Source organism: Lepidochelys olivacea, assembly GCF_965140295.1.
Source record: "Lepidochelys olivacea isolate rLepOli2 genome assembly, chromosome: 6".
Taxonomy (NCBI): Eukaryota; Metazoa; Chordata; order Testudines; family Cheloniidae; genus Lepidochelys; species Lepidochelys olivacea.
In genome coordinates, this window is record NC_140416.1 from 30,372,670 (window position 1) to 30,382,872 (window position 10,203).

Genomic DNA, 10,203 nt, shown 5'->3' on the forward strand with positions numbered 1-10,203 from the left:
GAACCGGGAGGGCCGCCCCTGCCCTGGGAACCGGCCCGGGGCTGAGCTCCTCCCGCGGCGGTGGGGGGAAAGGAGGGAGAAGCAGCCCCGGGCAGGCGGCGCGCGGCGGCGGCCATTCAGCGCACGCGCATTGTGATGCACTGTCCGTGTTCCACGCGCAGGCCCCGGCCCGCGCGGGGCGAGGGAAGCGGCAGCAGCAGCAGCAGCAGCGGCGGCCGCGGCGCCTCGGGCTGCAGTCGCTCCCAGCCCCCGCCCCGGGCCTTGATAAGCGCGGGGGGAGAGGCGCTGCTCCCTGCCCGTCCCGCCCCCGCGGTGCTCCGAGACGCGCTGAGTGCCGCCGCCGGGCGGCCCGAGGCCCTGCCCGCCCCTGGGGTTGTTGGTTGAGGGGCTGCCTGGCAAGGCCCCCCTGCCCCGCGGAGCCTACAGCACAGACCGGCTGAGGGGAGCTACTTCCCGGCCCCGGGCGCCGCCGCCGCCTCCCCGCCGGGGGGCTGTTCTGAGGAGCCTGCCTGGGTCTCTCCGGCCCAGGGCCCGAGGAATGGCGAGCGGCCGGCCAGCGAGGCGGGCCTGTGGCGTGGCTCAGCGCACGGCGGGGCTGGCGCGGGAGGTCCTGGAACGGGCTAAGCGGCGGAAAGTGAGCTGGCCGGAGCCTGTGGTCAGTGTCTGGAAACGGCGATTCCTCCCCGCCTGGCTTTTACTAAGGAAGCCCTAGGACCAGTCAGGGCGGCTCTCCCTCGTGCTCCGGGAAGAGTCCAGGAGTCGTTAGTCCGGTGCTAGTCTTAGGCGTGTGTAGCCACGTTAGTGTGGAGGGTGGCGGCCTCTTCTGATTTACACAGGGCAGTTATGGATTTGGGGGATGCTGCCCTCCCCCACGAAGGCCTGCTTGCTGAACCAAACAAATCCAGACTTTATGTGGCTAGAAGAACCTCAGATTCTCTTCTCTGACTCTGTCGTGTCAGGTCTGTAACAATGCATTGATGACACTGCTTGTGGACGACAGGGCTGTAACAATGCCACAGTGGAAACCTGGCCTTATTTTGGCCGGCTAAAAATACTTTTTAAAGGTGGCAACCTTCCACAACCAACTTATCCTTGTATGCTTTCTCTAGTGCCCATCCCTCTTGTTTCTGCCACTCTGCCAGAGAATTTCAGTCCATTCTCGCTGCTTAGGCAAGAGTGGAGATGGGGGATTAAGTTAGGGGTCAGGGGAAGCTGAGAGAGCCCTATATGTCTTGGCAGATAGCTCGTGCAAAACATAGAGCTGGCCCTGAGTTCCACATATGCCATGATAAGTAGACCCTACCACTAGTCCTTTATGTTTGCACATCTGTTGAATAGCATTTTTGCTTAATATAGTTCTGCAGTCTTTCTGTATTAATAATAGCTAAATTTAATATATGTATAAACACTTGGCACATACAATTGCCTTTTTATCTTCAAAGCATTTTGGGGATCTAAAATATGCAGTTGTTGTATATGACAAAGTAACACACCTGGCCATATTAAGTAATTTGCAAGATGATTTGAAAAATAAAGTGAGCAGTTGAGCCTTTGTTGATGGGAAAAAGGTCCACTGTTAAGTGGTGTATTCTGGTAAAAAACACTGAGCTTTAAGTAAGAGCACCATTTGAATTATATAGAGGGTCCCATACCCCATAGCTTTTAAGAATAAATATTGTAAGGAGTCAGTGCAGGTTGACTAAAGATAGGATTTTCAAAAGCACCTAAGTGACTTGAAAGCACAAGTCTCTTTAAAATCTCACCCTGTGTTCTTTTGGGTATTTAGATGATTTGCTCAGCACGCACAAATCATGTTTATCTCCATCACCATAAACTCCCTCCAGAGTAATGCAGGCTAACTTGCCTGCAGCACAATAATGCTTTAAGTAGCCAAATCCCAGTCTTGCACAGTGGTGTTAGCTCCCAAAAAATCCCCCTGAAATTTCAATTTTGAAAGACTTTGTTTAGTTCCTGCCTGAAATTGTGTGCTGTTAAACAGCTGTCACATCTAGCCCTGCAGGTATCTGCATTTTAGTGATGGATGAATTGGTGCCAAGATATTACAGTAATTTATACTTCAGCTTATTAACTATGGCTTTCATTTTTTAAATATGAAAAATACTTTAAACAGTGTTCTCAAACTAAACATTTACTGGTGCTTGGTACTTTTTAGGTCGTGTTTAATTTATAGTGATAGAGAATTGTATAACACCTTACAGGTAAGGAGACTGGGCCCTTCCCTGAATAATTTAAATAAATTGTCTGTGTCTATCTGCAGACACTTAAATTGGAACAAGGTGGTACGTTCTTTATTGCTCACGCAGGGAGTGATCATGCTCTGCTGAAACTCATTCAACATGGTCACTGAGTTGACTCCCCTAGATTTTCTGCCATGTGGACTTGAATCAGGCTGGTGTGTAAATTGCGAAATAAATATAAGACAGAGGATTGCAAAAGCATCGCCGCTCGACTTGCTGACTGAGTATTGCCCCAAGTCAAGACAGTGCTAACCTTTAGCTTTGAAGGTGACATGTTAACTGCAATTGTTCAAATATTGTAGACCCTTTAAAATGGAGGCAAATTGAATGTAATAGATTTATTCTGAGAAAGCTGTAAGGTAAAGAAGGATTGAAAATACCAGTGAATATAAACTAATTCATGTGAACCTCAGTGTCAGAGAAATGTTATATCTAAGGCTGGTCTGTACTGAGAACTTACATTGGTATAGCTGCGTCTCTCAGGGATGTGAAAAGTCCTTACCCTGAGAGACATAGCAATGCCGACCTAGTCCCGTGAGTAGACGGAATTCTTCCATCAACCTGTCTTTCCATTGACCTAGCTCCCGTCTCTTGGGGGGGGGGAAAGGGAGAACCTCTCCCATTGTTGTAGTGAGTGTCTATGCTGAAGCACTACAGCTGCAGTGTTTTAAATATAGACATATCCTTAATGATTGTATCCCATGTCCCATAAGGGCCTATCATATGAATGTGCAGGACTTAGACATGTACAGTGTTTACATTTTAATTAGCTATAACACATGAGGACACTTGAATATCCCTTAGTACAATGTCAAGCTTGGTTACCTTTCCATTTGGTAAACAGTCAAAGCCAACATGAAATCTTCAAGGCTGCTTAACACATAAATTAGTATCTAACTCGGTGCTTTGAGAGAGACTGAGGTCAGGTAATTGTTTCACATAGTGTAGCAGTGGGTTGACTGGATGTAATCCTACAGTAAAGGTCGTTGTTGCCTCTGATGTATGTTACCAAGGATAGAGTAAAGCCAGCGTGGCATAGTTTTTAATTGCCTACGTAACACACAGTATTAGGCTACAGATGGTTCAGTTTCACCATGGAGAAAACTGTCAGAACTCATCAGCATTTTGTTATGTAAGCTACTAGCATCGCTGCAGTAATGTCCAATGGGACTGGCTTTATGAATTAAACGAACAAGGCATAAGCTGCAGAGGCACCTCGGCAGGTTTTTGCTTTGAAACAAATAACATGACATAATGACTTATACACGTGTGTTTAATCACAGGAAGAAGATTCTGAACGTCTCAATGCAGCATTTGCTTCAATAGTGGAGTTCATGAGTCGAACCACAAAGGAGTGTGAGGTAAATTTTATGCGAGGAGGGATGGGGGGGAAATATTCTAATGTTGTGCCTGTTAGTGGCTCAGTTCCGTTGCTGTTAGGGAAAACTAGGAATGAATTAAAGATTCAGAGCAACCTCACAAGTTGACCAATAAGAGCTTTGGTAGTGGCTTCTAGGGCCCTGTCTAAAACAAGAAATCTTGGGACATCTCCCACCCTTACCATGCTACCTGTGTGAGAGCAAATTTAGACTGATGATTAGCATTTTTACCACTGTCTTTTAAACCTGCTCTGTGTTGGGTTAGATAATATGCTGGTATATACACCACCACCTAGCCTGTACTTACATTCCCATGGTTACTAGCATCAGTGGAATTATAATGGAGTCACAGCCTAAGGCGGCTGCCCATTTCTTCCTCTCAGCTGGAAGAAAAGTTTGATTATGGGATGGTGATGGACAGAAAGAGAAACTTCAAATGGAGGAGCTATCCATTGCATAAATCTTATCTGTACTAGATAAAACTTGCTAAACACTATTTACCCTTGTAAACTGCCCATGCATCTATACACACAATTGCTTCCAATGGTACACAGACATTCACACCACTAAAGTAGTTTTGTTTTGGACAGCACCTGTCAAGGCTGAATTCCCACTCTGTCACTCCAAGTGCAGAAAGTGGGGGCTTGCAAGGATTCTAAAAATTAATACTTGCCACTCCAGGCTTGTATTACTCTCCCAAGGTTACAGTTTCTCTCTGACCTTGGGTTGGTAAACGCTGCCACCAACCAGATGCAAAAAAAACCCCTTTGAACCCAGGAAGGAGCACTTGGGAATTCCTCCCTGTGGGATACCCTCAAGCAAGCGCACGCGCGCACACACACCTCTCTCTCCCTACCTCTCCAGGGAAGAGCTGAGAGAAAATAAAGGAAATTAGCTGTGGTTACCAGCTAATCAAACAACATGCACAAACCTCTAGGACACCAAAAATCCAATCCTGGTCTTAAAAAAGGTAAATGTTGTTAAAAACAAAAAGGAAAAAAATACATCTGTAACTTAGGCTTTTTACTAGATCTTAAACAATTCCAAAAATTTAAGCACCCAAATAGCTTTCTTGGGGGTTCAGCTTAAAGGTTACAAGCAAACAAAAGCAACTGGGGTTAGCACACAGGAGATCCACAAGCCAAAATAAGAAATAAACCTGATAGCATCTAACTAAATGTTCCCTATTAAAATTATTTCTTCTAGGTATGGAAGATACTTTTTCATACCTGGTTCAAACCTCACACAGCATTTCTGCTTGTAACATTGTGTCCCTGCAGCCAAGAAAACAGACAAAGGGAAAGTTTTTCCCAATTTTAAATTGTTCTACCTTCCCGTTGGCTTTTTTGGTCAGGTGCCCACTCCCTTTTTTTTTTTTTTTTTTTAACCTGTGGGCTTGTTAACCCTTTACAGGTAAAGCAAGCAGAGAACAGACCAAGAGGGATTTTACAGCTAACTGGCTGTCTGGATGTCCATTAAAGGGAGTTACTCCCCACCCCCACCCCCTGCCCCCTTCATGTATCACAGCACCTTTTATAATTTCTAAGCATTTGTGTAAACACTAGTCAACCATCAATCAGGACAGGAAGTTCTCTGTATTACAAAAGAGGAAGCTGGGCAAGAACCTAAGTCTTGCCACATCTCAATGGAATCAGTAGCAGAGCTGGGATGGGAATTTGCGTCATTGGCTTCCACCCTTCATGCTCAGTCCACTAGACCATGCTGTCTAATATACTCTCCAAGATCATAATTTTGGGAGGGGGGATTCTCTTACACACATTGAAAATCTAACCCTAGAATTTATGGGTAAGTGTAATTGAAAATCAGTGGAACTTGGGTTCCTAAGTTACTAACTCACTTCTGAAAATGGGTCTTAGGGAGCTAAATCATTTAAGCACTTTTGGAAAATTTTACCACATGTCAAAAGTTTTGCTGACTTTTGTGATGCAGTGATATGTAATACATTATCCATTATGTCAGTGTAGCTGTTCTTCTATTTTTATGGAATTTTGGGCACCCATACAATATAAACAAAAAAATTAAACTAACCAATTGCCAAATATAAACTGCTTCCATTTGTAACCTCAAGGAGTAAAGCAAGGGAGTGGAATTGGAAACAAAAATGTCTACTGGCCACATGTCTGATCAGATGGAGGAAATAAGTAAAATGGAACTTTCTACTTTTGCAGCTAGGAACCCAAAAGAACAAATCTACACATGCATATTTCATGTGTTTCGTTTGAGTGGGAACAGCAGATGGCAGTAGAGTCATTCTCAAGTACTTTGAAGGGGTTGGTTTCAAGTCACTTGATGCTTCAGGGTATAGTCCTGTTTCTAACATGGGAACAGATCAGCTGATTTAATTCAAAAGGTCAACAGTGGTGGGTTTCCATTCTTTAGTTTTTAACTGTGAAAGAAGGGATTTCTTAGGTGTGGTTGTGAGGTTTGGCTATGTAAACCTCTTTGCTTTAACTGTCTTCCAGAAATATTATAGCTACGTGCCAGCAAGTAGATGCCAAGAGAATGAAATTAAACACATCTGCAGATATCACAGCAGACATGCAGCAGAAAACTTGTTACAGACATTGGAACAAGGGGTAAGTGTACTGCTCATGTTTAATTTAATTCTTTTCCTCATCCAAGACATGGAGATGTCTGCATAATGTTCACGGGATCTCCCTGTGTCTGCTTCTTCTCCAGGCCCTTTTGTCACACTAATCTGAGTTTCAGTTCAAGTGTTCAGATACTATAGTAATGAGTGCCAATGGTGCCAATATAAGAATCTGAGCAGAGGTTGGCAACCTTTCAGAAGTGGTGTGCCAAGTCTTCATTTATTCACTGTAATTCAAGGTTTCGTGTGCCAGTAATACATTTTAACTTTTTTAGAAGGTCTCTATATTATATAACTAAACTATTGTTGTATGTAAAGTAAATAAGGTTTTTACAATGTTTAAGAAGCTTCATTTAAAATTAAATGAAAAAATGCAGATCTTATCAGTTTAGTGTGATCCTTGCCCTTGCTTTTCCTTGCTGAGTTTTCCAATGTCTGGCCTACATTTGGATACTTTAAGCTGGACACAGGCTTCTGAGTGATCAGTTGTTAACTGGCCCCGAGAGGGACAGAGGACAGATTTCATGTGTGAAGATACCTGTTCACACAGGTATGTGGATCCAAATGCTGAAAGCATTGCAAACGCAATTTTCTTCAAACAGTTAAATTTCACTGGCAGGGACGTCCAACAGGTCAGAATAGAGGCCCCATGCTCTCTCTTGGTAGCTTCAAGTGCAGATCTCCAAACTTTGATGTCCACATTTCTGAGCTTTTTAACTGAATGAGCTGCATTTCGAAATCTTCAACACTCATCCACTGAAATACAGACAAATCCAAGTCGCTTTCGTTGAACTTTTCAGGTTTCATTAGAAAAGAAAGCATTGGGCCAAATCGTTGAAAATCTTGAAATCTGTCAGAAAATTCTGATTCCAGTTCTTGCATGTACATTGCAATCTGTGACACTGACGGTGCAACACGTCGATAGCTCTTTTACGTGTTGGAAGTAGCAGAAAGTCGAAGTTCAAGTATCCTGAGAAAAAACTGCTAGTTTTACTACAAATGCCTTCCAGGGTTCATAAAGAACTAGAAACATTTGCCCTGCACCGTGGAGACAGGGGTTGAGCTTGTTTAGGTGAGCGGTGATGTCAGTTAGAAATATGAGCTTACACAGCCATTTGTCATCATCCAGTTCGGGGTAGTTTTGTTCTTTTTCCGACAAAAAGGTCTTGATTGCTTCAAAACCGTTTACAAAGCACACCAAAATTTTGCCATGACTTAGCCTCCGAATGTTGCTGTGAATTGGAATATTGTTATAAGCATGGTCCATCTCTTCTAGCAGTGCTTGAAACTGTCAGAGTCAAAGCAGATCGAGCAACAAGGAAATTCACAATTCGCACCACTGTATTAATCACATTATTAAACTCTGAATTAGAAATTTTAGCATACAGGTTTTCTTGATGGATGATACAGTGAAATTTGACTGTCAGGCGGCCAATTTGATCTTCAAGTAACTTTACAAATCCCTTCTGTTTTCCAACCCTAGCAGGAGCACCATCTGTTGTCACACAAAATATTTTTCTGATGTCAATTCCTCGTTCTTCAAAATGGTTTACTAAACTTTCCACTGTATCTTCCCCCTTTGTGGTGCCATGCAGGGGTTTTGGGCAAGAAAGTTTCTCTTGGATTTCATTGGAGACACAATATCTTGCAACAACTGCCAAACATGGAACGTTGTTTATATCCATGTTCTCATCAACTGCAACGCTAAACACTGCTGTGTCTTTTAATGCTGTCGTCTGCTTTTCGTTAATGTTTTCTGCCGTTTCGCTTGTGTCTCTCAACTGTTCTGGCAGAGACAGGCAGTTTTTCTATTAAAGATACGATTGTATCTTTATTTGGCAAATCAGTGAACAAAGCCTCTAAACTGCTGAAAAAAATTTTATATATTCCCCATCTGTAAATGGCTTTCCGTTTTTTTTGCAGTGCACTGTGCAATCTTGTAACTTTCTTCTGTAGCTTGATATTTTACTTACACTTAAGCATTTTAAAAACACTGCTATGCTTCTCATATCCTGCTATTGCCTTTTTGATCAATTCAGTCTTGTCTGCTTAGTCAAGAAAGGTTTTCTCGTGCTTCGTTTCAAAATGTCGAACACTTGATGTGCAACAAACGCTTTCACAACAGAAAGCGCAAACAGCATGGTCCTTTTTTTGAATAAATCCAAATGTGTCTGTCCAAAAAGGCTGAAATGAACGGACATCTAACTTTGCTTTCTTAGGACCTGACATTTTGTCAAATGTACCCCTCAACTCACAGTGGGGGAAAAAAATCGCGACAGACTGAACGCACAATGTCAAACGCAGTGCGCTGTTCCACATAGCATGGTGTAAGCAGCAAATCAGGACTTAAAAATATCCCAGTGGCACTGGAACAATTTTGAAGGGGGGGGCCGAGCTGCACCCCCTCTTGCCCCTGTCTGTACCCCTCATTTCCCCAGACTGGGGCCAGTAGGTCACAGCTAGGGGCAGCTGCAGAGCACCAGGCTGAGGCCAGGAGCAGAGCCCCGGGCCAGCGGCAGGCTGAGCAGGGCCGGCAGACGGGACCTCAGCTGGCAGGGGGCCGACGGACGGAACCCCAGGCTGGCAGCAGAGTGCTACTGAAAATATTGAAGGTCACCATGTCTGGAGTTTTGGATGGCTGTGAAATTTGTGAGGAATTGTGAGTGGATGATTAAATTGTTCTAGGCATTCTAACTTACACCAGGAGTAACAGTCCAGCCGTTCTTCAGCCCCACCTTGTACTTCTGGCATCTTTCCTGTACTGGAGCAAAGCCAGGTAAGTGTAACTTTTGAGCCAGCTGTGCTGCCTGAGTGGTGCAAAGGGACCATATCGAAGCCAAGGATCTGGCCTAGAAAATTCTATTGTGGGAGGTGGTCACATGTTTCAGAATTCTCTTTAAAGATGTTAACTACTGAACACACTATCTGCTGCAACTGTGGAAAGTTAATTTTGGTTGTGGGCGTCAGTCATTGCACTGACTTGGTGGAGAAGTATAATTCTGACCCAGTAGGCTTAATGGTCAGTGGGAAGGAGAGAAATACTTTACATTTCCCAAAGGCTAATTTGCAGAGGCAGTTTTAGGAACCAGTTGGTTTGGCTTCTGGGCCACAGAAAATGAGAAATATGGAATCTTTATCATAACCCCAAACAATTCTTTTTCTACTAAATTTGTGGTGTTATCCATATTTGTTATGTTTGTTTTGACAACCTATTTTTCCCAGTGTTAGAGGATAGCTAATTAGCACATTATTTCTACCTAAGTATTCTTTAAAAAAAGATGAAAGGATTTGAATATGGCAATTTTTTACAATCACAGCTTGCTAATTTTTGTATTGGACAGAAAAATTTTGCTACCATTAACGTCCGTCCTACCAATGTATTTTTGAAAAATGTTAGTATGTCAGTATATTAGTTGAACTGTAACTCTATAAACTAAAAAATTCCATTTCTGTCTAGGTAAGACAACCAAACAGTATTACTTACCATTTTTTTTTTCCCCTTTCAGGGTAGAAAGACTTCCAAAGATCTCTACATTGAAGTCTCCCCTGGCACCTATTCTGTCACAGCGACCTCAGAGGATATGGTGAAAGACACACATGTGGTGGATGTTAATGCAGGACAAAGTATTGATTTAACTTTCAGTATATGATGATCACTCTCTCTCAGCAATCATAGGAATAAAACAATACTAAGCTATCCTAATGAATTAATATAACAAGCTATGCAGATCTGTTTCTCTTTAGCACTTTAACAACTTCCTTTCTCTGGGCTTCTTCTGTTTTACTCACTTTGTCTACTTATTGTGCACTCAGTGCTATTATAGTCCATTGTGTACACGGACATGATGAATGTTTGTATAAATATGCCTTAATTGAAATTATGTGACATGTATCACCCAGAGTTTGGGGTTATTTTTAAGTCAAGCAATCAGTGGAATAAAGGATTAAAAATTAA

At 43.0% G+C, this 10,203-nt stretch overlaps 1 protein-coding gene across 1 annotated transcript; it reads left to right on the forward strand.

Annotated features, from left to right (window-relative positions):
- Positions 1-323: 323 nt before the first annotated feature.
- On the forward strand, positions 324-10,203 carry AKIP1 (A-kinase interacting protein 1). The gene is made up of 4 exons (XM_084630251.1): positions 324-655; positions 3,542-3,619; positions 6,121-6,234; positions 9,755-10,203. The coding sequence occupies exons 1-4, from the start codon at positions 539-541 to the stop codon at positions 9,896-9,898; spliced, it is 453 nt and encodes a 150-aa protein (XP_084486377.1). The 5' UTR covers positions 324-538; the 3' UTR covers positions 9,899-10,203.